The sequence below is a fragment of the Buteo buteo genome, chromosome 14, assembly GCF_964188355.1.
Source record: "Buteo buteo chromosome 14, bButBut1.hap1.1, whole genome shotgun sequence".
Classification (NCBI taxonomy): Eukaryota; Metazoa; Chordata; class Aves; order Accipitriformes; family Accipitridae; genus Buteo; species Buteo buteo.
In genome coordinates this window covers 6,782,697-6,810,522 of record NC_134184.1, presented here as the reverse complement: position 1 = coordinate 6,810,522, position 27,826 = coordinate 6,782,697, and the positions used below count along the sequence as shown (strand labels likewise).

At 39.3% G+C, this 27,826-nt stretch overlaps 1 protein-coding gene across 1 annotated transcript; it reads left to right on the top strand.

Moving 5' to 3' along the window:
- Positions 1 to 163: 163 nt before the first annotated feature.
- On the top strand, positions 164 to 26,195 carry GPR180 (G protein-coupled receptor 180). The gene is made up of 9 exons (XM_075045975.1): positions 164 to 323; positions 2,518 to 2,676; positions 5,913 to 6,107; positions 9,579 to 9,759; positions 9,966 to 10,015; positions 13,235 to 13,392; positions 19,700 to 19,891; positions 20,250 to 20,327; positions 21,949 to 26,195. The coding sequence occupies exons 1-9, from the start codon at positions 188 to 190 to the stop codon at positions 22,105 to 22,107; spliced, it is 1,308 nt and encodes a 435-aa protein (XP_074902076.1). The 5' UTR covers positions 164 to 187; the 3' UTR covers positions 22,108 to 26,195.
- The last annotated feature ends 1,631 nt before the right edge of the window (positions 26,196 to 27,826 follow it).

The window sequence follows — 27,826 nt, the reverse complement described above, 5'->3', positions numbered from 1 at the left end:
CGCCCCCCCGGGGGGCGGGCGCGCGTCTCCCATTGGCTCTCTTTCCGCTCCTGCCCGCCCGCTCGCCTGTCCCGCGCCTGCTTGTAACCCGAGGGGGGGAGTGTCACGTGAGGCGGCGGCGCGAACCGGGGGGGGGCGGGAAGAGGAGGGCAGCGGCCGCGGCCGCCGCCGCCGGCGGGTCCCGAGGATGAGGTGGCGGCTGCTGTGGCTCCTGTGCGCCGCCGGCTGGTGGGGCGCCGGGGGCAAGACGCTGCGGGGCGGCTTCACCAGCGCCTCCGCCCGGCTGGAGCCCTGGCGGCCCGTGGCGCGGTTCCAGTTCCACGGTGGGTGCCTGAGGGGAGGGGAGGGGAGGGAGCGAACCCCGCGGCCCGGCCGCGTCCGCCGTCCTGAAACGGGGCGGGGGGGGGGGGGGGTGTTTCGGAGCCGTTGGGGCGCCTCAGAGCGGCGCGCGGGGCAGCCGTTAGGGCGGCGGCCGCGCCTCAGAGCGGCGCGCGGGGCAGCCGTTAGGGCGGCGGCCTGAGGGGCCGGGGCGGCGGGAAGCTCGGCCAGAAGCGGCGGGCGGTGGAAGGAGGAGTCGGGAGTCGGTAGGAGCCCCTCGGAGTGGCGGGACGGCCTCGGTGTTGGGCAGAGAACGGAGCAGCGTGGCGGCGGGTGCCGTGCCTGCCTGCGTGTGCCACAGCCTGACGTGGCGGGGGGGGGAGGCAGAGGCGTTTTGCCTGGGCCACGCGTCCCTCCTCCCCAAACTCCGGCATCTCCCACCGCAGGGAGCGCGGCTTTGGCGTTGCACGTGGCTGCTGCGCAGCCCCGGGTGGTTCTAGTGTCACCGTGCAGCGGGATGGACGCTCTCACCGGATCGTTCCCGGGGGCTTTTCTTTCCCGCGTTATTAACTCCCTGGCGGTAATGATACCTGACTGTTAGTTGAGAGGCCTGGCAACGGGCTAGCAACCTGTTAGAGTGGTCGCTGCAGAAGTACAGGTTGGAAGTGACTCTCCTTGCTGCAGAAGTTTTACTTTGCAAAAACAGATACATGCTAGCACTGCTGGTCGGCGTGCTTTTCCTATATGCTTTCACTATATGCTCAGCATTTCGGAAGCTTAGACCGTTTTCTTTCCCAGGTGCCTTCATGGTAGAAGAGTTCTGTGGCATGCGTAAAAAGGCAGCCATGAAGATAATACTTACACAGGCTTCTTCCTAGACTGTAGGAGCAGTGTGAGAGAAAAACAAAAATGTTTGCAAGAAAAAAAATCTAGTGGGATGAAGGAAAACGTGACATAAGCCAAGAAGAGTTAGAATGTGACCTTCTAGTGCTGAATGAGAGGTGATAGATAGGGTGGGGATAGCTCATGGAGTGTCTTGAAAGCAGTTAATTATTAGTGTCCTGGAAGATAATTGTAGAAGCGCTCTGAATAGATCTAAAGGGGGAAAAAGTGCACTGCTTAATCTGAGAAAAGAACATTAAGCTTCAAGATGAGTGGTTTAGGTGTGCTGATATAATTTATTCTACAAGTTGATGTTGCATATTTCCTTAGAAATATTTTTCTTTCTGCCTGAATACCCAAAACTATACATATTTGGGGCCTTAGCAAAGCCATATGGGCTTTTTTTTTTTTTTAGAACCTTCTGTTATTTTTTCAAAATATTTTGTTAGTAACTTGGGTAAACTATAGTCCATATAACATTTTACAGATGCCAGGAGATCACCTTTTTTGAGGTTTTATTGCAGGACCGCTATCTCGCAGCTGGCTCTGAACAGGCAAGTCTTCCTGGCAGAGCCTTATTTGAAGCTGATAGTAGTCTATTGACACATCCAGCTGGTGCCTAGGTTAGGTGGGAAAGAAGATTGCTCTGACAGTATAAAAAAACATACAAAGCTTGCTTAAATTCGAATGAGTATGTCAAGATGCAGCCTATAGATAGACTGACACATTAGAGAACACTTTTGAAAAGTTTGATTTTCTTTGTATCGTTTGACGTCTGTCATCTATAATTAACTATTTTAGCTCTAATCAGTCCATAACATGAAGGTCCATTTACCTAAGTTCTTCTGGTATTAGACTCAAGAGCTACCCTATGATGCTCATAATCATGCTACAAAGGTCATAAAATACTAGACTTTGAACCAGTTATTGAGACTGATTGAGGCACTGTCTTCACTTGAGCTTGAGAAAATAAAATTTAGGGTGGGAGGAAGGACAAAAAAAGGTTATCTGGAAGTTTGTTTAAAAAAAAAAAAAAGAGGGGGGAAGGAAGGCTGTTTGTGGTAGAGGTGGTTAATGACATTTGGATTGTGGTGAAGGTTTAAGTACCATCATAGAGAATTGTGCATGCAGTATTGTGTTAATGAGATGTCTAGAAATTGTTTCTGAAAGAGTGTAAAGACTTTTATGGGAAGTAGGGGTAGAAGTTTAAGAAATAAAGGGAAGCTGCTACTTATAAAAAAAATCTACACCGTGCTAGCTTTTTGTTTGTAACTGACATCAAGGCAGAGTAGTTGATTTTATTTTTTAAATATCAAGGTGACCATGCTGTTCTGTGTGTCAGAATCAAGAACGTAGCAGTAGCTGTGACAAAAGCAGCTAGACTTCACCTATTTCAAGCACAGGAATGGCAGAAGCTGCAGAACAGTATCCAAGATCACAGCTGTACAGAGAAGTTCTCTAAAGCTCAGCTGACAAGTAAGTTGCTACTTCTTTCCCTCCTTACAAATTAAGTTATCTGTGTATTTAGAACCCTGCTATCTGTGTATTTAGAATATTTATTTCAGTGAATTTGGACTTTGCATCAACCTAAGTAAAAGCAGGACTTTGGCCTTCTGTAATTAAAAATTATTACAAGGAGATAAAACTGCTTTGTTTGCATCACTTCAGAAGACTTTGTTTTCAAGTTGTGATTTAGTATGCTGCTGGAAAATGAACAATCCTTGACAAATAATAACTTTAATGCTAACAGCCGAACTTTATGACCAGTTCTAGTCTCGTGCTCTCACTTCTACACAGCTCAGAAAGGGTACATGTTTGGCTGAAGTTTTCATTTAGTCATTCAGTACAGAGATTTTCTCTAACTCTCCTTGGAGTAAAAGTCCTTTTTTTTTTTTATTAATCTCAATCTTTTCCATAAAAAGATCATGTTGAGTATTTGAAAGAATTTGCAAAGAATACCATTGTAATATGAAACTGAAGAACTTGAGAATCTAAATGTTTGGGACAGTCAAAGGTACAGTTTGAATTGTGACTTTTATTGCGGTGGAGTGAAAAAAATTAGAGGCAAACTGATGGAGTCTGCTGCAGTTACCTCTAAACTTCTGAAGTGAATGCTTGTGAGGTGGGAGTATGTAGCCCAAATACACAGTAGAAGGGTAATTTTGTACCTGCAAAGCTTTTTTCTCTGTTCTTTTTTTTTCTTTCACAACCTCATAATCATTAGTTTTTTTAAGGTCATCTGCGAAAATTAATCTGGGTTATGCTGCCTTACTTTGTAACTTGCCTGTATTATCATTTAATGTTCTTTCATGCTTTAATTTTGTAATTTGGTATTCATCACTGAACCTCACATTCAAATGTTTTTCATATTTGAGCTGAGAATTATACCAGTACAGAATATGTAGGTTATCTTGTTGTCTTTTGTTTATGAAGGAACATTTCTCATTTGTCAGGAGGCTCCTGTTCTGCAGTTCCATGGAAATGGCAGTTTTCAAAGATGAGAAAACAAAAATGAAATTATATTTTAATTTTCATGAAAGCACAAACCTGTCACACTTCGATGTACAAAACACGTTGGAAAATTTTTAATATGGTATCAAAGATGAGCTAATCAGGTTAAAGCTTAGCTTGAGTATCCATCTAAATGTAAAAGAACAGTAAAACACTGAAGCATTCAGTTATGTAACTGGAAGACAAACATACTGGAATAATCATTTTTGCACCATTTATTGATCGTAATACTACAAAACCTACTTAAAGCATAAATTTTCCTTTAAGAAATTAATATTAGAAACTTCATTCAAATATATCTTAAGTGAATACAGCTTCTTTTTTAAATACATTTCCTCTGTGCAGCCAGAATCCCTAGAGTAACAAATTGATCTCCTGGAACACTGTCATAACGAAATCTTACACAGATGTCACTTCTAAGGACATAGTTCCCTTAACACTTGATCTGAGCTGAACATTAAGTGCTGCTGAAACGACTAGCAGTTGGCCCATCACTCCTGTCTGTCTCAGCGGTGTACTTGCTGTTTTCTACTGCATTTAGGAATCATGTGACCACAGGGTGAGTTGGATCTGTTAGCTGATCTTGGGCAAAATCAATTACATTTTTGTTTTATCTTCATTTCCTGTGAGTTAGCTTGCAGATTTGATGGAAAACTGATTAAACGCGCTCCATGTGATCCTTCGTCTTGATGCAAATAACACTGTGTCGGAACTCAGCTGAGAGTCAAGATGGAGAATAAAGCCAACCCTCTCAGCTGCAGTTTGCCTTTAATTTGGATGAAGTACTATATGAAATCCTAAATTTGTGTTTTTAAAAATCTTGGGGTTTTTGAAGGGAGCTGTTTCACTTTGTATATTTGATTGATGAGATATGTAGCTCCAGAGTGGAATGCGTACTTACCGTTACCTACACAGAATGAATTGCCTGCATTAGAACACTTTTTTTTTTTCTGGTTTGTGTGTTTGTACTTCATGACTTCATGCTGCAGAGAAACATATCACGCGTTCTTCCTGGATCCTAGTGTTGATCAGTTCATGCCTTCAGAGGACAGAAAATAACTTCCTGAAGTTGAAACAAGTTTATTTAAATCACATAAATGTTTTTCACAGGTAGGCTTCAAGTTAGAAATTAGTTCTAAATTCTGTCTACAAAATATTTAGGGATAATGAGTTTGCTAAGTGTTGTTTTGTGTGTACATTTGCAGCTTTTTTAGAAAGGCCTTTGCATAAAAAAAACTAGCTTGTAGATTTTTAGGGCATTTTTCTCTTCCCTCATCCTTAGCTGTTGTCATCTTAAACTATTAAGGTGAATTAATCTTCAGTCCAATCATTATATTGTTATTTCTTCTCCAGAGATGGCTTTCATGGTTGAGCTGATTAGCACTCGAGTTCACTAATCAGTATGACAGCACTTACAATTCCTGCAGTTTCACCCAAACATGCAGAGCCACAGATTTCATTTGCAGCTTATGTTTATTTTGGAGAGATTGTGCTTTGTTAACAGTTGCTTTTAGGAAAAATAGCAGTAATATCAGTGAGCAGATGAAACGTCTGTCTCTTTCATAGTTGGTTTTAAATGTAATCGTATTTGAAACATACAGTTTTATTAGACAATGGTCTCAGCACTTAGCTGTCAGTCAAAATTCAGTCTATTATTGTTTGGGGAAGATGCTGTAAAATATGCTAAGTTGCACCTTTAAAGCATGAACACTGTTGCTTACTGAGTTCACGTGTGGCTGTTCCTGTTTGGTGCTCTAAATATCTTTGAAAACAGAGTAGAATTAAATTTCACAAAGGTATTTTTCATACTGCAGAAGTATCTGTTGGCTAATACAGAATACCTAGTCCTATCAATACTGTACTAGGGGACAGGAATGTGCTGAGCATAGGAGACACAGTTTGCAGTCACTGGCTTCTGGCAGAAGGGAACCCTCCCAGCAAATCCAAAAGCTGAGAGACGGAATGCAATGCATCTCCTCACCAATCCTTGCCTGCACCTATTTGAAACACAAGATGAAGTTGGAAGTTTGGTCTCTGATGTTATGGCTGGTTTTCAAAACCAAGACTGTTTTGTACTGTATGTAGTTTATGACCTGTATAAGATTATGTGGATTTAAATTTTATCATTCAAAGATGAGTTTTCTAAAAACAAAGTAATCGAGTATTTACTTCTATTTTTGTTTGTTTGTTTTCTTCCAAAGTGACTGTGAACCACACAGAGCAAAATCTGACAGTGTCCCAGATTCCTTATCCGGAAACATGGTATGTGTTTTATGTAGACAAGTTTACCTGCGAGGAGAATTATTCTGAATCCGAGGATATTCAGTTTGAAATGATCTTACTAAACCCAGATGCAGAAGGGAATCCATTAGATCACTTTAGCGCAGGGGAATCTGGTAAGATTTTTTTTCTTAAAATTAGATTTGTAAGTTAAGGATCTGATCACCCAAACAAATCAGTACTTACTATGCTTGGAAAAGTACGTAGAATGGATAGCAGAGTCTTTTGTATTTCACATTCTACTTTTTCATGGAGAGTAAACTTTAATTCATTTTCTGGCATTACATTCCCTTTCTCTAGCCTGACTTTCCAAAACTTGCCTAACTGGAAGGATAGACGCACAAGGAAAGTTAGAGTTAAGATCTTTGCTGATAGGTGATTTTCCCATGTTGAAATTGTCAGCTTCCACTTGAATGTAAATTTAATCCCTGATTTTAATGAATTCATGAAATTCCTTAGCTGTGTAAAACTTGATTCTGTGCAACACAAGTACCTGCATGATAAAACATTTTGCCAGTACAATTTCAGTTCAATGTTTAGGTCTTTCTAAGTATCTTAGTTGCAGACTGCAGATTAGCTATTTGTCAGTCCTGATTTTATTTTACGTAAGAAATGCAATTTTTAATCTTTCAACTTGCAAAGAAAAACTTCCAGAAGTGACTCAAGACAGCAGCTAAAGAAACGCCTACATATAACTGTGTGCTTTGGACAATCCAAACCAACCTAATGTGTGCTTCATTGCAGCGCTTATCTTCGCTGCTCTGGGAGGCCTCATCAACGTGTCACTAACCTAGGTCTGTTGTAAGGGAAGAGCCTGATAGGCTTAGTCTGCCGTCATACACAGATTTAACCTACATACCCAGAATGACCCTAATTGCTGTGCTCAGAATCATATGCCCTGCTGTCATTCTTGGTCTCAAGAGGATATAGAGGGAACAAAGGCAGCTCCCTTTTTGAAGGGAAGAAAATATTCACTGAACATTTAGCAGAATCTGTAAGAAAGTAGCACGGTTAATCATCCATTTTTCAACGGTTATAAATTGACTTACCTGTCTCTAACTTCTTAACTGTGCTTCTTAATTTCCAAACTTAGTTGGCAGCTTTTATTTGGTGAATTTTGTATCCAGAAGTGAATTCTAGGTTAATTTACTTATTCTCAAAAAGCACTAGTAGTGTTCTTTTGCTAAATCAATGGGCAAAGCAGTATAAGACATCACGTGGCCCTTAAAAGTGGTGTACAGATCTCCTAGAGAGGCATCTGGGCTCTATATTAGTTTTGTAGGAAGACTTTGAGCACTTGGAAGCAGAACTCTGACCAGCTTGCATGTTGAGTGAGGAGGTGTGTAAAATGTGTTGGATGCATGTATTTAGATCTAACAAGTAGGAAACGGGGTGAGCTGTACATGCCGTGTCTTCCACAGTTGCAGAGGAACGCCTCTATTTATTCAGAATTAAAACCTGCATCACTGCCATGAATGCTGAAGTTACACGCCTGTGTCTGCTTTCAAAGAACTGAGGAAGATTTAATATCTCGCGCTTTTTTTTTTTTTTTTTTTTTTTTTTTTCTCCCCTAATGCATCTTTGGGGAATAATGTTTGTCATTTTTCCATAGGTGCACAGCTTGGAACATCAGGGTATCAGAGAAAAGGTCCAGCTTCATTTCTTGGTTCTTTCATTCAGGCAACTAAAAACTACATAGTTACAGATGGTTCTAGTTAGGTCATCCTTCACTTTAGTTACTAAAGTTGTGGCCTGACACAGGAGATCTCAAAATTAAATGGACTGTAAGGGAAGTACAGGAAGGAACTTGAGACTGTAATCTTGTAATTAAGATGTTTGCCTTGAGAGAGGAGGAGGCCTGGTGTCTGATCTGTGGCAAGTAATCTTTTGTCATTTTATATAGCAGGGGTTTTTTACATAAGACATGGTAGCAGTGCAATCTAGGATTTTTAAGGGCAGCTGACCAGGTAGACAGCATTTTGAAGATCTTTGAAGTTAGGTATTTCAAATTAAGGTACATATGTTTTATTTTCTCTGTCAACTCTAGGTTACTTGAAAGTCAGGAAACTTGAAAAAGACAGGTTGCAAATTACCTTCTGTTTTTTTTTACAGTTGTATTTCAGTGCAGCTTTCTCTTAAATTGTTTTGGTCTCAAGCCAGTCATCCACAATCTGTCTTCGGTTGGAAGGAGCTTTCCATCCTAAATGTTTAGTGTTTATTAAAAGCTGGTTGATTTTCCTAAAGAGTTTTCCATGTGTACCCACTCATCATGGTGAGAAATAAGTTATCTACAGAATCCTTGCCAACTTCAGTGGCTATCTTTTGAAGCAGAAAGATAAAGAGTGAAAGAAAGAGTAAGAGATTTGATCTAAAATGCTATTTTTGTTGTTCATAAATCATGCATTTGTATAGGTACACAAGAGAAGCAGAGTGACCCTAAGTTTGTGGTTTATGAGTCTTTATTACCTTATGGTCTTTTTCTCTCATTTGACTGTATGTATGTCCAAAAGTATTAATTTTAGCCACATAAGTTACTGTACTAGCAACGGTCCAGAACTCATACAGTTCTAATGTTTTTCAACTTAGATATTGAAATGTGTGTAATTGCTATGTTTCTAATCTCTGGGTGGAGCTGGTTGGAAGTTTTTAGCAGCGTTGTCTTCCTGCTGGAGGAAAAACATTGTTCAGAATCTGATTCTGTGGGCACCACTTGGTTTCAAGGAGGGTTGGAGAAGGAAAACATAAGTTTTCTGTGAGAAATGTCTGTTTACCCATTTTTGCATATAGCTCACTGGCTTTGACCCTTTGGGAGCTCATATGATGGGTTCCAAAGCTTCTGGACAACAGAAGAGATTTCCAGGATGCAGGTCTTCAGGGAAGCATTTTACCAGACTCCTACCAGACTGAAAATTAGAGTACTTATGTTTTGTAAATAATATCGAATACTTTGGGCATTTTTTCAGATTGGTGCAAAAAAATCCACTCTATGAACTTACTGTTCTTGTGCTATTTTTCTTTTCATTTTTCTTTATCTAAAAGTTTTCTGTCTTGGTCAACTGTGCTTCTTAGTCTAACTACTTTATGTGGAGGAAGAGTGACACCCAGTGGTTAAATAGGTTCAACAGAAGTCTGTTTGGGGTTTCTCTCATCTCAGGTTGTGCCTTTAAAAGTTGAAGCCAAAAAGAAGAGCTAAAAATAAGTCCTTTAATATGTTTCTGACTGATCAAATGGGCTACAATTATTTTCTGTTTATGAAGAAACTGTATGCCACTTTATACTATTTCACTAGTTGCTATGTAGTTATTTGTACTTGAACAGAATCTCTCCTACAATCAGAAAAGGTATTGTTGAATAAGAAATGCTTTGTCAGATCAAATAATAATCAGCTCTGAAAAAATTCACTGACTTTCTTGGATAAGATAGGCTAGGATTTACTCATTTTATCTGTACTACCACTTTTGGGTGACAGTTACTAAGTATTTCCCAGTGATTATATATAAAAACCCGTGTTTTGTTTTAGTTGTTTACTGCTAGTGGCAACTTTTTTTTTTTATAAAAACTAAGCTGTATTTCTTTTTTTTTCACAGGATTACATGAATTCTTTTTCCTGCTTGTCCTAGCATACTTCATAACTGCTTGCATATATGCACAGTCCCTATGGCAAACAATTAAGAAGCGTGGACCTATGCATACTGTATTAAAGGTGTTGACAATTGCATTACTGTTGCAGGCTGGATCAGCTTTTGCCAACTACCTGCATTTCTCAAGGTATCTTCGCTTATTTTTGCTTTCAGTCTTAAGAGTTGAAGAGCATTGTGTTGTAAAGATCAGTACATCATCTTTCCTGTGGTGATTGTGACAAAACATATGACTGACTTTTTAGAACTACATCATTGCCTAAATGTACTTTTAAGAGAGAACATACAATTAAGGCTCACTCACTTAAAAATAACATCTTTTTATTGTTTCATCAGTTATTCTAAAGATGGAATAGGAGCACCTTTTATGGGAAGTCTGGCAGAATGTGAGTATGCTTGTCTACTGTTTCCTACGTATTCCTACACATTAATCTGCATAATACGTCAGCGAATGCTGTTGCTGGACTGTATTATGATCTTGGACCATATCACTGGATTTTTAATATAAAATACTAGAAGTTGCTCTTCTGAAAAACAGGTTTTATTCTGGATGTTTACAATAACTGTATTTAAAGTTACACAATTGTGATATTGTTTAGGATTTTTTAAAGGATTTTCTTGTCTGAAGCTTCCTTCCTACAAACACTTAAATACATGCCTATCACATGAGTAGATGTTTTAATACTTTGAAGGGTTTTGTGGAGTTTGCATTATCTAGAGTAGCAAAGCTTTTTAGGAAACTTAATGACATTTTATGGAGTGTGTCGTTTCACTAGCAGATTTAACATTTATTATAATGAAATAGTAAGCGTTATACAGCACAAGTGGTATGATTAGAGTGATGCAAAAAATGCTTACGTAAAGAGTTGATGTTAACAAAGCATTTTTCTCCACACTGTATAGATATTCTGAGTTCTCACTGGAGCTGAATTCCTGTAACATCTCTTCCCAAAATGCGCTAATTTCCTCCTGGAGTCTTCAGGGTTGAACATTGTCGTTGGGGGTTTCTTTTCTCTAGTTCACATTTGAAGCATTGGGGGGTTCTTTCTAAGCAAATACATTGCCTTTTGATTGATTGGCTTGAAGCACCTCAAGAAAGTAGTACTGTGATAGTGGGATAGTGTTGGAGAGTAACAGCCTATATAGAAAAATACTTCTCTTCCTAGAGTTCATTTAGAAGCTTGCAGTTGGAATTAACAGCCTCTTGATGGCACTTGGCACCACAGTAATTGCTTCTTTCTTGTTTTAACCATGTGAGTTAGCAGGTCCTTACAGACTCTCCAGCAACTGTATTATTAAACTTTCCCTCTCATCTCCTGAAATGAAATTAAATAGAGAACATGAAGGTAGTCATAACTCTTCCCCAGTGAGAAACCCAGTGTTAACTACTACCCAGCCAGAACTTCAGAGAGAGTAGCTGCATGTTAGATTTTCTGTGTATGAACTGTAGTGGAGAGACCACTTTTATTTGCTTAAAGCAAAGTTTGTTGAGAATAAAATATTTTTTGAATCAATAGCTGAATTTCTTAAATTCAGCTAAGAGAGTTTTCCTTTCCTACTGTTTTTTAAGGTTCATGGTTCCCAAAACAGTAAAAGATCAGAAGTAATAGAAATGTGGACAGCTTCAGTGTCAATTACAATTCTGAAGAATGGCTGATAGCAAGTAGTATAGTTTGAAGGTGGAAGGTGCTACCATTTTTTCCTACATCAGAACAGAAACCTGAGTTAAAAGTAAATGGTAAAATTTCTTTTGACTGGCAGTGAGGCCAGAATTTCTTTCTAGAAACCTGTTCATATGCTATCCCAAGCAATTATTCTTTTCCTACCACCATTTAGTCTTCACCGTGTATAAAGACCTGACCCTCCGTCTAATTTATTACCTAAGTTAATTGTATAAATCATACCAATAATGCTGGCACTCAAAAGCATCACAAATAGTGATCTTTTAAGTTTTGGTAAGATCAAAATGTGAAAAGCCAGAGAGTATTATTATGCCTGTTGCAACAGCCAAAAAAGATGAATTGTGATGAAATCCGACAGATATGGTATCAGCTTGGTAGCATGTGAGTTTACACTGACCCTGGATGTCATGTGATTATTGTAATTTTAGAAATTTCTCTTGACCTTCTTGGTTTCTGGCAAGGTGTGTGAGATGTCAAAGGTTAACACCAGTACTGAATTTTTATCTTACACCATTTTGTCTGGGAATCCATTTGAATTGCTGCCACACTGAAGCAGAGCAATATCTATATCAAAGATGTGACTGAGAGATGATGTCTGGCTATAACTTAGAGCAAGCTATCTTAAGGAGTGACAGAAAATAAAATGCTCTCTAGAACACCCAGATCTGTTCAGTCATTTCCTCTAGCTTGGATTTGTGACACTGGTTTGGCATGCCTTGGGTTCACGTAACAGTTTTTTCTAGGGAGTACTATGTCTCCATAGCTAGCCTTGTAAAATTTGTTTAAAAATAGATGTTTGCTTTTGTGACATAGAAATATTTTTCTTGTACCTGATAGTGTAAGTGAAAATTACAAATAAGGAACAAATTTAATTGAACTTAAATATTAGTCAAGTGGAAAAGAAAGCATTGTTGTGTGTAGTGCCCAATCTCTAGTTTCTGAACCAAATTCACAATTTACATAATACAAGAATCATTTTTTCTTGTACAGCTCTGCTACACCACTACAATGAGACAGTTTACTCTCAAGTCCAAGCACCAACTTAAAAATTGTTCGATAAGTTTCAGTCAAAAACTTATCAGGTCTAAAGCTAACAGTCACCCAGAAAGAAATCTTCAGTTCTTTCTACAGGCTTTAATATATTCTAGCTTTAAGTCTTCTTTATTCAGGTACAGCTTCAAACACAGGTTTGAGACGCTGATTAAGAATGTAACTTTATGGCGTATGTGTTAATTGTTCCCAAACAGAGAAAAAAAAAATGGACATAGCAAAAATGAGGCAAAGGTAGTTTGCATTTAATAAAATGAAATACAGGCAAGTGGTTGCTCCAAATGAAGTCTGTGTTAGGGTTATTTGTTATATTTTTCCCCTTTAAGTATCTGAGAGTGGAATTTGTCCTAAATATTTGTGCTTTCTGTGGCAAGCTACTGCATCCTTAAGACAAAGTGCAATTAATTTAAAGTACAATGCAACTATCTGATTTTTGAACAAAGGTTTTTCATAGAAAAGGAAGGAGTGCATTTCGTCATTTTTTGTATTTGCAGTGTGATTAACATACATATGATTTTAGTTCTTTAGCATTTAGAAGCCTATTTATGCAGATGGACTCCTGAGCCCAGACTTCTTTGACACAAGAGTGGGATTTGGGAGGATGTGGTGCTGTGCTTGTGTTATTGCAGCACTGCAGCGTAACTAGAGGAAAGCTGGTAGTGATCTGTTTGGTCACTGGAAACTTCTCAAAATACCCACATTTTGTGGCAAAGCAACCTCAGCTAGTCAAACTATCACCAAAATTATGACTAAAGGTCATACAGAGGCGTAAATGCCCACCCTTCATTTGTAGGTATATCAAACATTTCTCTTTGCTTTAGAAAAAACTGTATTTTTGTTGTGACTATTTATTTTTTCTTTTGTTTTTAATAGTGTGTGACATAGTCTCACAGATACAAATGGTATATTTATTGTTGAGTCTGTGTATGGGTTGGACAATAGGCAGAATGAAGAAATCTCATGGCAGACCTCTTCAGTGGGATTCCACTCCAACATCTACTGGCATTGCTGTAGTAGTTGTTGTTACACAGGTTTGTATTTTATATTCATTCTTATACTGAAATATACAGCTGCTATTAGGTATGACAGAACCGTGAACCAACTAATTTCAATATTTTATGAGGGAGGGAGTATCAAGACTGGAAAAAAAAAAAACCCACAGCATAATGTGCACCCAGTATGTCTAATAGGTAACAACACCTTCTCTTTACTTTAACAATTTAAGGTGTAGCTCCACAGTATGTTTTTGTTCAGCAGTAAAACCACTTAAGAAGTTCCCACAGTTTTCCAAACTCCTGGTTGTGCCAATTGTTTGTAGCATTATACTGTAAAGCAGATCAGTGGAATGATCTAGATTGGAGGGGAAAAAAAAAAAAAAGGAGGTATTTAAGATATTTCAGCCAGCACAGTCATTTTACTGATCTGATGTATAAGATGGTCCCATAAATAGTTGTAATCAGTACAACTGAGGGGTTGTGAACTACATTATGGGGGGTGACAACAAGCAGCATGAGAGGAGAGACGAGAAAAGCTGTTGTGAGAAATTCTTTCTATCACCAAGAAAAGCTGAAATCCTTGGTGTCCTCCTCTTAGAACCACTCAAATAGGATGTCTAATGGTCTTATTAATCAATATGAGGGAATTCTTGAAAGGTTCATGTACAGGATTGGTCTTGCAAGTATACAAATGGTCTGACACATAATTTCATTCAAATATTTTCCATTAGTATAAATTAGAAAGTCAAGTAAACCAGTAACTTAAAAGTAAATTGTAATGGAGATCATCCAACCCTGGTGGTGCCTTTTGTAAACAAATTTTTTTAAATCACACCATAAAGACAAGAGAATCTGAAAGCCATTGAGAAAGAGAAGAGCAGGGAGAAACTGGAGACAGTAATGAGGAAGAGATTATACTGAAGATTTTGTGGCATTTGAGTAGTATCTGTAATTAGTGCTGCTTCCAAACCAAATCAGTGGACTGCTCAAACATTAAGAGTAGCTGGGAGCTGACATTTCTTGCTAATTAAGAATATAAACCAAAGGCTATTAAGGTCAATGGGACTGTTGAAATTCAAAGATAGGTTCATTCCACCTTACTTCGACACCCGTCTAGCACCAGAAATTTTACATGCTGGTAGTAAAGAAGACTTCTAAACTATTAATTTTATTCATGCCTCTCCACTTGTACATACATATGGGTGTGTTAGTACTCTGTCACTTGAGACTGGAAAGTTTTTTGTTGTTTCCTTTTTACTATACATAGAAAGGACACTCAGTGTCATCAGCTTGATCTTTTTTTTGGTTGTTACTTGTAAAAATCAGGGCAGATATCATACATACATGCTGCTTCCCCCGGTACTGGTCCATTACACATTTGTGTTAGCTCTTTGAGCACCACTGGAGCATTGGCACAAGGTTGGCTATCTCACTTTTCACCATGAACGCACAGCTCTACCACATCTCCCCTGGTAACGTGGGGAATGTCAGGTTTGGCAGAAGTCTTGTAGGAACAGAATATGGATATCAGAGTATGTCATTGCCTGGTGGTTTTGCACCCCCATCTCAGTGTCTGTTGTCTCCAGCAAAAGTTCCCTGACACCAAGAGTATCCTTGCCACTTCTGGAGAGGATGTTTTCCATCTCATGGTTCAGTACATACAAACTATACCTACTGCCAGATTTCTTCAACTTAGTACAGAATGCAGCTGTTGCAGTCTCGATACTGATCCCCTGAGCTCATTGCCTCTGTTAAAGGTGGTGAGCTCAAGACTTCATTCTCTAGATTGGTCTGTTGTTCACTGGTCTGTCTAGATTGACATGGCTGTTGGACCTGCTGTAACAGGGCAATCAATGATCGCTTTTAATGATTAAAAACCTACAATAACCTCCTTTCTGTCCTGCTCTTTCCCAGAGATTCTTATGGGAGAGCCAGCTTCCTCCCATGCCAGAGGTTGGACAGACTTACGTGGATAACAGAGATGTTCTGAGGACTTGCTGTGGAGGGTGCTGGAAACCACATGCATTACCCTAACACAGCAGATAGATATTGAACCACGTTAGTTTTATCGACATTCTATACTACCTGTCCTCATCTCATCTTCAGGGAAGTCAAGCAAGTGGACAGCCTGGGAAAATACGTTGTTCTTCAACTTAACTGCAATTTTGACTGGCAAACTATCTGACCCTGCTTGCCTGATACTATTTCAAATTACTCAGTAATTTTTCAGGGGCTTTTCTCCTCTTTGTACTGATGCTATGGATTCTTTCTTTTTGTTCTTTCAGAAACACCAGCAATTTCCCGGGCTGTGTTTACAGGTTACCGTCAGTGTAGGGTGGACACAGCCTTCTAGTCAGCAAATCTCTTGTTGTCTTTGCGGCTGCAAAGAGGTAGCATCTCAAAGGGTGGACAAGTCTGCGATTCAGCGTCTCCCTTTGCCTTAACTTGTTCTTTATTCCAGCCTCAGAACAAAAGATTCCCAGGCTGCTCTGTATTCATTAAAGATTCTGCTCTCTGCTGCTGAGACACAAACCTTGTTCAAAACTTTATTGATGGCAGGCCTTTCCCATCACCCAGACCTGAGCAGTTTCAGCTTTCAGGGCTGATTGGAGTAGAGGCAATGATTCTGGAAAGACAGCTGATCACTTTGAACCTGATGAAAATGACATAGAATCTTACTGCATTAGATGTCACACTTCACAGGGGTTCTTAGGTACACCCCAAAGGTGTGCTTAGAATGAGCTCTACCTCTGACCTTGGATCTAAACCATTTTTTACTGTACTGGCATTGCATGACATCAGATACCCAAGTACTAGATATGTTTAGAAGCAGCTAGTTAATCCACTTTGCCTTGCTGCTACTTCTGATTTCCATTTTGCTTCCCTCTTCCTCTTGCCTCTCAGAGATGATCTGTCCCATGAGAACCTGCCTTCACTGGAGATTGATATGTTATCTTGGCTTGCCATAAAGTCAGTGTTGGCATAGCGAAGGGGAGGAGGGTTTCTACCATAATTGTATCCTCATGACAAAAAAGAAGAGTGTCTGGTTCTTCATTGTATGGATGTGGAGGTTCAACTTGTCTATCTGGAACATCAGGATGATGTCCGTGGCAAACATTCTTCTAGCATTTGAAGAGGAAGACCAGTACTGGACAGTGGTTGGTGTCCACTGTGAACCAAGGTAGGACAGAAGTATGTGCAGGTGAAGTCAGGCATTTTGAACAGTGTATTGTGTAAAAAAGGAGATGGTCATTCTCCTTTACTTTATGAAGAAGCAGTTGTGACTTGGTGTTGGACATAGCTAGTGTGAGTCAGCTCTTCAGCTACCTAGCTCATCCAGTTCTTTTGTCTACAGCCTAAGCAGAGTTGTTCTTCTGGATAATAACTAGAATTCCCCCGCTGATTTCTTCTCAGAGTTCTGCTTACTGCCAACAAAAAAATGTCTCCGATATCCACTTCAGCAGGTTGGTGTTCCTGATATTGCAGCTAAGTGAGCTGACATACGGCTTCCTGTGGTCAAGGTAAAGGACTTCAGGGCTTATTGACCTTAATTTCTCAGGCATAGCCAGCCAAAGAAATTTTGACTTCAAGATCATGCTTGTCTATGGAAACTCTTCCTTCATTGAGAACAGATTGCCTAATCCATTGTAATCTAGAAATACTCCATAGCACAGATTTCTCTTTTATAGAATCCTGCTTTTCTCTGGTGAGTGAGAACAGTCCCAGCTCACAGGAGGAGCAGTGACACACGTTCATCTTGTCCAAGTTTCCAGTGTGTTGCACTCATAGTTCCATCTCTGCCTCTAATGCCTCTGCCTTCTGCTTATTTTGGAATAATCTAATGAAACTGAAGGAAGCTGGAATTCTGTGATCTTACATTGCTGTCACTACACACAGTCTTTGATCAACTTTTTCCTGTGTTGTTTACACAGTTTACACTCTTTAAAGGGCTAAGTCCAGAGCATACTGTGCTGTCAGACACTATTTTCCCATGAGGATTTGGACTTTGTTCTCGTAATTCCTTTACTCCAGCTCTTTGTCATCTTCTCATAAAAGTGGCTTCCTTCATTGCTGTTACTATTGGTGTAGGTTAAGGAAAATTCAAATCCTCATGAGTTCTGTTCTTTAAGGTTACGCTATCCCTGGGATCTACCTAAAGTTTCTTCTTAAAGCAATATTACAGTTTCATCTTCATCAGCCTATATTTCTTCCCCCCAGATGCATGATTTAGTCAGGAACATTCCTGAGGTGGAACAGGAGGTGGTTGGGGTTTTTATTTTCTCAGACAGTATATGTCCAGTCCAGGGAAGTTAAATACTTTTGCTATTCCCAGGTGTAAATATCAAAAGGGAAAATGATCTGTACAAGACTGCAGTGATTCTGTAACTAGTAGAACCCTTATTTGTTGTGTGAGCATGTTTTACCTGGACTGAAGTAACTTCCGTGATAGGAATTCATCAATTTCATTCCAAAACTAGTGCTGTAGACACAACTTTACCAAACACTGTGCTGTAGCTCAGGGTTTCAGGAGCCTTTTAGCCTTATTTCAGTCTTACTCCTTGACAGAATTCTCAGTCAAGTAATTTGATCATTTGAAGATGTTTGCTTGGAGTTAGTCAGAAATAGAGTGTTATGGTGAGAACATTTGAAGCCAGTTGTTCAGATTGTTTACTAGTAATCAGTGATGTTCAAGACGTGCATGCTTCACGTCTGTCCCTCTCCCATCCTTCCATTTTCCATCCAGGTAGTTGAGGAGTGACTGAAATGACACCAGTCGTGCTTGCTGTGTCATGGCCTAGGTAAGGGAGGGCAAAAGAGCGAGAGTACTCTCTGAGGATACTCTAAGCGAAGATTATACTGTCTTGACTGATGAGACTCAAGGACACCCATCTTTGGAAGACACAGGTGGATTACACTTTTTTTTTTAAGTTAATATCCATAACCTTTTTGTCTTTATGTAGTTAATGTAGTGAGAGAGCCTTTGAATGTGTTCAGAAAGGAATCTGACTAATTTAGATTTCTAAATTGAGGCATACAATGTCTGCTTCTGAAGGCCTTCAGAGCTACCTCACTCATATAAATCAAATTTGCCTACCTTTCTTCAGAAAGCCTGCTTCATTAGACATCTGAAGCATAAGTGCAAGTTAGATGTGTGCAGTAGGTAGACTGGATTCCAGTGTATATTCAAGTCTTAAAATGCCATTTAGCTGCTACATGATGCTGGGGGAGTCTAAACTTCATGGGTATTCTAATTTATAATGTTAACATTCCCAAAGTCTTAAAAAGGTACTCTTCAGCAAGATCCATTTTTTATGCAACAAGTAGGCGCCTGCCTTCTACCCAACCAAGATTCGCAAACTAGGCACTTAGTCTGTTTTTCCTTGGAGAATCCATCAATATTCTTTCTCACAGTGCTCCTACAAAATTGGATTCTGCAGTAAATGGATACAGTGCTGAGAGCTACGGAGGATTACTATCTTTATGTGTTGGCTAGAGCATTTGTCCAGATGTTGGAACGGCATTTGGAACCTGTCATGCTCCCTTTCCTAGACCCTAGGAGGTTTCCGAGCCAGTTGCTTGCAGAGTCAGGCTCGCTCGCAGTTTCTGACCTAGCTGATGTTGAATTCTTTTCTCCACAATGGCACAGCTTCAATAGAAGAGGTGGAGAGTGGCCCACCCAAGAACAGCCTATAGCCTGGCACTTGCGGCACTCTCCAAGGAGGTGGGAGATGTGAGTTGGATATCCTTTAGGCAAAGAAGGGAATTGTGGGAGATCCAAGTTCAACCTGGGTGAATGCTTGAGCCTTTAGGCTATTGTATAAAAGGGGCAGCAGCACCACCCTCTTACTTCCCCATCTTTGAAAAGAAAAGTGAATCCTGTTAGGATTTTGAAAGAAAAGGCGTAGTCGCCTGCCTTTGAAACAAGCTTTACAGGTTGTAGATCCCAAGTGGAAGGAGACACCTCCCTGTAGCTCTGTGGAATCATTTCAGTGGGCTTCCTGCTGAGCAGGCCGACTGTTTAACTAGATGATTATTTTGGATCTTATGCTAAGGTGGCACATTCCTTCCATCCAAACTAGGGGAAACTTTAACTTGTCTAACTTTCTAAAAGTTACGGAATGCAAGAAGTGAGACTTTGTTCCTGCCAGTTGCACTTGGAGTAATAGGTAGTGCCAAAAGGCAGTTCGGGCTAGGGTCTTTTGTGTAACATGGTGGTCTCCAATAAGCAGAGCGGAGCATGACCAGTTGTGCGGATAATTTAATCTGTGATGGGAAGATTAGTTGAGGTTTAGTGTAACCTTGTTTACTCTAAATGTACTTTGCTGTTGTTGTTCTTTTCCAGAGCTTTTTATTAATTTGGGAGCAGTTTGAAGATACAAATCACCACAGCTACCATTCACACCATGGCTTAGCAAGCGGACTGCTTATTGGCCTCAGAGTTTGCCTAGCTTTGTCACTGGCTGCTGGTCTTTACCAGATCATCACAGTGGAGAGGAGCACGCTGAAAAGGGAGTTCTATATCACCTTTGCCAAAGTATGGGTTACATCAGGGAAACTGATCCCTTCTGCTATAAACATAATTGTAGCATGCAGTTGACTGAAGCACTAAACTCTTTTCCTCCATAAGAAAGTTAATGTTTGAGTGTCTGATTTGATTAAATTGCACCCTGTCATCATACTCTGAGTAGTCATTTTAATTTGACAAGGAGTATAGAGCTTTTTTTAAACAGAAATCCCACCTTTCATTGTGTGGTTTTCGTTCTGTTGATTGAAAATTAAACAATGGCTTCATAAAATAGACAGAAATGTAAATGCAGTTCCTCTAACTGTCATCTCTTTCTTCTAAGCTGGCATGTAGTCATTTTATAACTTATACTCATCTTCTCTTTCAGGCCTGCATTCTCTGGTTTTTGTGCCACCCATGTCTTGCAACCATTGCTGTAATATTCAGAGAATATCAAAGAGAAAAGGTATGTACAGGCAAGATAAAAGAGATGGAATTTGAATAGTAGTTGTTCTTCATGTTCAGTGTTTGTTAGCAAACTCATGCTCTTAGGCTGTTAATCTTATGACCCCAAAGCAACTTGAAAAGTCTTAGTCACACAGCTCTCATTGATGCTAATGTGAGTCATATTTTACAAAGGCATACAGGGTTTGAATCATCTACGGGTAATCATTTCTAGGTTAAGGGAGGGAGAGGGGGAGATTGTTAAGTCAAAGGAAAATGGGGGGGTGTTTTGTTTTATTGTTTGCTTGTTTGTTTTTTAATTAAAAACACCTTGGGGATTCTTTTAACAAAGCTAGTAGAAAGATAAATCAGTGGATTTTTTTTGTTGTTGTTTGCTTTTTGGTCTTCATCCTTTAAAAGCTTTATGTGGCTAAATAGGTCAGGAACCTGTAGCTGAACTGTATTCTTTAGGTTAAGAAATCGGTCCAAATATGTAGTTTGGTTTGTAAGCTCTAAACAGTTAAAAACAAAGGTGGACTCACTTGGTTTCTCGATTGCTTAAACATATTAGGAACTAGAGAACTAGCGTGTGGAGCCTGCCACGTTCAGATAAAGTGCACTACTATTCTCAGGTGATTGACTACCTCATTCCAGGGTAGAGTTTGCTTCTTTTCTCTATGGTTTTAACTGTCTGTGCATTTGTATGCAAATATTTTTGGAAATTGAGTTTTTATTTGTGTAGAGGATATGTATGGGGAAGAAAAAGGTTCCACTAAAAATAAGTAGTAAATTAAATACTACACTTGATTTTAAAAAAAAAAAGAAAAAAAACTAGGGAGAAAAAAGACTTCTCCAGAGCTACTAACGAAGAGACTTTTTGTTGTTGCTTGATGAAAATATCATCGTGGCAGGAGGACAACCTCTAGAGATGGGATCAGTAGAGAAAATGTTTGCATTATTTTGAGATTTTGAGCTTGCTGAAGGGAGAGTACGGTTGCTCTGCTCTTGCATATGAGCAAGTTTAACCATTGTGTGCTGCTGCAGTTCCTACATTATGAAAATTTAGCTGTGTTTCCTTCTTTAAATGCACTTCAATAGAATAAAGAAATGCGTGATCAATAAATACTGTATTTATTTAAGAGAAACATGTATTTTAAAAGACTCTCTGTACATGAACTTAGGTTTTTGCTTTCTCAGAAACAGTAGTTACCTTTATACATTTGATAAATACTGCCTTACAAATCTTTTACAGATGAAGAGACTTGCACTGAAAAGAGGTCTGGCTAAGTGAGGCTGATTAATCGCTATCCTCACAGCTACAGGAGTGTGCTAGTGCAAAGTGTTTCCAGGCTTTTTTTTTCCACTCTGTTTGTTGTATGAACAGAATATCTAAACATCACCTCTGCTTGTGAAACTGCATGGGTGGTGAATTGCAAGTCTGAAATTCCCCAGAACAGAGACTGCCAGAAGGGTTATGTGACTTGCCCAGGGCTATCTACTGATTTAAAAACACCCAGGTGTGAGAGTCTGAATCCTGGACTTGAGATTCATGTTCAAATCTTTTGTAACTGCAGCAGTATTAAAAGGTTTTTTCACTTGCTTTTTCCTTTTCTCTCTTTTTTTTTTTTTTTTTTTGTCTCTAGATTATTACCATAGGTGTTATCCTCTGTCAGTGCATCTCCATGGTTATCCTCTACAGACTTTTTCTATCTCATAGTCTATATTGGGAAGTATCTTCACTGTCATCAGTGACATTGCCACTAACAGTATCCTCTGGACATAAAAGTCGACATCACTTCTGAGATATTTAGGAAGAATATGTTATGTAATAAATGTGCAATAATGACTTAAATATACAGGTATTTTTGTGATAGATATGTGATACATTGGTTTCGCTGGAAAACTGAGTGATAATATAAGAGCACTTCACAGAACTTTGGTCTGACAAGGTCCCTAGATTAGTCTGTTAGAAGTATTGTGGAGTGAAAAAGTCCATCTTTTGAATAATTTTATAAATACTGTTTATGTCTAGTATGTGGTGCTGAGCTGTATCACGGAAAAGTACAATGAATCTTTTCTCTCCCATTCACAGACACACAAAAAAGTCCTTACTTTATATCAATAAATACTAGGTTTGAAGGTGTTATAAAATGCAGTTCTTAAAACATCTACAAGCTCAAACAAGCCTGAAATAGGCCAGTTGTGAAATTGGTGTGATGCGTAACGATGAGTACAAGTTCTTTTATTTTCATGCTTTAGAGAAAATGCATTTTATGTATAAGCATAAAAGAAGGGGAAACAAAAGAGGGAGAGTCCTCTAGAAAATACATGTAAAACGTTCACAACTGACTGCAAGAAACTTTCCTTTATTATTGGTGTAAAAGAAAAGCCTTTTTTGCAACTAATGTTCATACTGGTTAAAATTTTAATGGGAATGAAAATAGGGTTTATATCTGCCTTTTTTTTTTAAAATAAATGTAACTAAAAATTTCATCCAGTAATGAGGGTCTAAACAGTATTTAAGACTTATAAGACATAGCAACATAAAGGTAATTAAAACAGCAGGCTTGCATCTTTTAAAGGGGGAAAAAAAAAAGCAAAGAAAATGGAATGGGTGATGTGGTACTAGAATTTTAATCCTGATATAATTCATTTCTGTTACATTGAGGATTCAATCATAATTAAGCCATATACACAGATTAAATTAACAGAAGCATTTCAAATAAATGTTGGTTTCAGTCATCAACTACCCATGAATTCCTGCCCAAGGATACTTAATCAGGATTAAATTTTCTATGAATAATTGAAAAACAAAATACTCACTGGATTTGTTATAATCCATGTTGGCACTGGGTTCTAAGTAGTTGCCATCTTCCATCCATTGTAATAAAGCCATACTACTTTGTGATGCCCTAGCATTCAGAAAGCCAGTGTAAATATATACTTTATTGAAGTGCCTATTTATTGAGTATGATTAAATCATGCTGACTTTTTTCCTTCATAATAAGAACATACCTATTGCCATTGTGACTGAAATCTTTCTTTCTGGATTTAGTTTAGTATTTGTCAAATTCTAGACTTATTTTCATAGATGCGTGTTTCTTCGCAACGTGGATTTTATTTTCTAGTAAATGAATGTTTGTTTATTCTTAACAATGTGTATTTAATTATGTCTTTATGAAAATGTGAAGACACTGGGGTTCTGCCTTTAAAATAGCCCTCACTTTTCTTGGTTGCGAGCATAGTTGAAACGTAAGTCTATTCCATTTTAGTTTAGAGGCAAAACTAGACATTTGCCTTTGACTAAGGCAAAATGGCAACATGACAAAGTTGCTCATTAAATCATCTCCTTTCTTATTGTTTGTAATTCAGATCAAGAATGGCAGGTTGAGGCTGGAAAAGATGAGATATTATGATTTCACACAATCTTCAGAATGATTAAAAGATTAATTATTACATTCCTCTGATAACCACACAAAAATATTATTGGTTAAAACTTCAGTCTTTATTTCCCTGCTTATCTCTGTACTTTTCATCTTCTCAAGAAAAAAGCACCCTGTTTTTGATAAGTCTCCAATAATGCCGTAGAAGAGCTCTATCTGTCCTCATGTATAAGACATGAAATTCACACATAAAATAGAATTTTCTGATAGACACAAGAACTGCTTTACAGTTTATGATCCGTCATGATAAAAGTTTTAATCTATGCAGAAAAACCTGTATGTGACTTTCAGAAGAGGCACTCCATTTGTTTTATTCTCCAGAAGTATTTTCTTACTTCCTGTAGTCCCTCTGACTTCAATCGGTCAGTATTAAGGTAAATGGTATCTTAATTTCACCTTATAAATATACCATACAACAATTCATAAAATGAATTCATAGTTAATCTGAGTGTAAATAGGAAGCATAAGATGTTGTCTCTTAATCTTTTCCAGATTGCCCCGTAAGTCAACAGGTAACATTATCCTCTTACTTTGGCATTGAACCCAACAATTTGAAAATAAAATTTCAATTTTGCTATTAATGTAACTGTAGCACCTAAGTATCACTTTCTCATGGTAAGCAGTACAAAGGACACGCATTTCTGCCCAGGTCTGTTAGCATTCTTTCATAACCAACCCTCACCAGTTTTACGTTACTAAATCATTAATGTGTACTGCAGCAGTAGGTCACTATGACTGCAATAACATTCAAGATGTCAGTTAATTCGGTACAGGACGTCTTTGGGGGGAGTCTTCAAGTGTGACTGATTTACAAAGCTTCATACTTACCTATACTCTAGCTTGAAGCTTACTGCCTCTGGATCATGCCCGAAGTGGGTACGTGAAAGCCTATCTCTTCTTCCTAACTTATATCTTCTGTGAGACCAGCTGATAAGACCTTGCTTTTTTCACGCTTATTCACACAGTTACCCATTTTATCAATTTGGTTTCATAACCTGTTCTTGAAAGAATAGCTTCCAGCCTTCTTTCAGTTGTCTGCGATCAGTGCATCCTGACTGTAAAACTTTTTCTTTCTCTTTTTCCAAAACGTGCTTTCCGTCACAAAAAAAAAAAAGAGGAATTTTTGCATACATCTTGCATACATCTGAGGAACTCAGCGATGCATTAAGGTGATGGCAGCAGACAGAAGCACTCCTGCGGTACGCCCGTAGCCCCGCTGTGTAAGTAATGTGGGTTTGTGCCCGCTGAAAGCTGCCGTGTACCCGGGGAATTCTCGGGGAGAGCCACGGCACTCCAGGCTCCCTGCTGCCTCGCCACTGCACTGCAAGGGGCTGAAGCGCATTCCCTGAAGGCCACACTGCCGCTGCTGACCATGGTGAACAGCGCTGCTTAGTTGAGGGCTCAAGTGATGACATCCCATTTGAGAGTTCCTGCACATTGCACGGTTCTGTTTTAAGTAAAGTGGTGGTTACAGAGTATACTAATTCTATTGCCCACACGTTTTGGTGCTCAGAAAAGATAAGTGGATGCTGACGTGACTGCAAACTGAAGTCGGTTGTGCTCTGAAGAAGAAATCCACTTGTATGTGTGAGAGAACACCTCCTTGCCATCACCTTTTCTACTGGCTCAGATGCCAGTTTGCGTCAATTATGATTTATTGGTTGGGGGGGAGGATCCCGGTTCAGGAGAAATAAGGGTGAGATCACCAACTTGTTCTACAAGACCCCCCACAAGCGGTGAGGAGGGATCATCTTGCATTGCTCCTGACCAGCGATGTGGAGGCTGGAGCAGTTCTAGGGACCATCACAAGTCCCCTAAGCTATTCCCTCCACCTTCTGGGTAGAATGTGTTTATCGTACATTTCTTTAAAGTGCTTCAGGTAGGAGAACAAATATTTACAATTAAATATATGTAAATGGAAGTGGAAAGGCTTGATTGGAAAAATATCAAGTTTCTAATACATATTACTATACTAAGACCTCCCACACAAGACAAACGTTTATAGTCAGATTTAATGAATATTCCTTTCTGGTTCCTGTGCCAATGGAGAGCCATGGAATTACCAAAATCTTTTTGCTTGCACCTCGGTCCTCTGCAGAACTGGAAGAATATTTTATTTGATTTGGCTCTAGTTTATTCTGTGCAATGGTACATCTCTAGTTGATACAATAAATGTTTATTGGGCTAGCCAAAGCTCGTGTTATGCTGTACCTTTTAACTTTTTGTGTGTGACTATGCAATGTACAAAGAGCAGGTGATCCTTGCAAATGTCAGACATTAAAAAAGAAAGTATTAAGCTGCTTTTCAAAGGATCGTTCTTTTCTAACTGCACTGATACAATTAGACTGTGATTTTTCCAGTGAACAGTAAGTTCTGATTCTAGTTTTTCTTAAACCATTGTTTTCGCAAATCTTTTCCTGTCTCACAAATTCTGTCTCTCCCACCATGCTCTGTCAGTGCCCTCCCCTTTCTCATACATTTGATTTTGAGTGTAATGGGTGTCATTTCTCTCTCTATCTCTCCATCTGTTCCCACGATCAACACACAGTCCAGCCCCTACTTTGCATCTAGTATGCCTATTCTCTTTATCCTTGGTCTGTTTTGATTTTGCACTTCTGTATCTCTTGCCCTCTCTAAAACATCTTTAGTCTCCCTAGCCATCAGCGACCTGAGGGTGTGGTTTGACATCGCAACTGATTTGGGTTGTCAGCTTCCAAAAAAAGAGTGTTTCTGTTCCCCTGGCTGCATGCTGCTCTTGTTTCCTGTGAGCTGACTCCGGCTGTCACCTAGCAGTTCATGTGAGATGGAGCTGAGGAGTTGAAGTGGTAGAAAACTTAGCCTTTAGCAGAAGAAGAAAAAACAAGTTTGTTCTCAGCGGTTTTAGCTCGCCAAACCACGTCATCAGGATTTGATGAGTACCAGTAGCACTGCTGGGGATGGGGTAGAAAAGGCACATTGAAGGGGGGCAAGATCCCCTTTAGAAGGGCAACTGCAAGGTCAGTCGGTCTTCTGCAAACTATCAGCCTTGTAACTCCTCCATCTCTCTCCTGTATGTCTTCTGCGGCATTTTGCATGCTAAGGATTGGCCTGTCCCTTCCCCTAACAGCTCTTTTGCAACAGTAGGGTCAGGGGAAAAAAACAACTTTTGCTACTTTAAAGTATTTTAAAATAAACAGCCTTACAAAAGGGGCCAGGAGGCATCACAAGCAGCTCCCAGTTTGAGGAAGGAGTTTTGAGGGGAGAAAAGACAAGCACCATGAAAAGAGCCATGACTTCAGTGGGTGCCAGTTTTTTCAACAGATGGCAGGACTGTGGTAGAAGGCGACCGAGGAGGTCACAGGGCTTTGCACAGTGTCTGCCTGTGGGTAGGGAGAGACTTGTTCTGAACAACTGCAACCCCAAGAGCAAAGGTTTCCAGCAGTGGGTACTCTGGAAGGCTACTTTTATCTATCGGTTGCTACTTTTATCTGTCGGTTTGGTGATCTGCTGAGATGGGTGACTTTGTGAGGCTGTGGTAGGATGGCCAGGACTTGTCTCACCTTGTGGTCAAGTGCTGACGAGTTTGCCCAGGCTGGTGAGTGAGTTTGGCTTTTAATGCTGCTGCAAGAGCACGCCCCCAAAAAATTGACTGATGGAGACTGCAAATGAGCAATCTCAGGAATCTCTCCTTTTTTGATACAGTAGTTAGAGCTGAAAGACTGTACGTGTGCCTTGTTAGAGTGGATACTTTTTTTTGCCTAGTTTCTGACCCTTTGAGGCTCTTTTAAAACAATGGCATTATTTTCAAATCAAATTTTATAAAATGAACTTTGGAGTTGTTAAGAAGAGATCAAAATTTACATAAGACTTCTATTTAACCTATTGCCTACGAAAATGTACTTCAGGCTGAAACTTGTTTTCCCAAGTTTGCAGCATACAAAACAAATGGTTTTTAAATTTCCTTACTTATGAGGACCTTAAATTGTGTTTTCTAAAAGGGAAAAAAAAATCTTGGAACCTTACCAGTTTAATTTGCATTTTGGCTCTGATGTAACTCAAAATAGATTAGATTAAAAAAGGAAATTTGGCAAGTGATTAC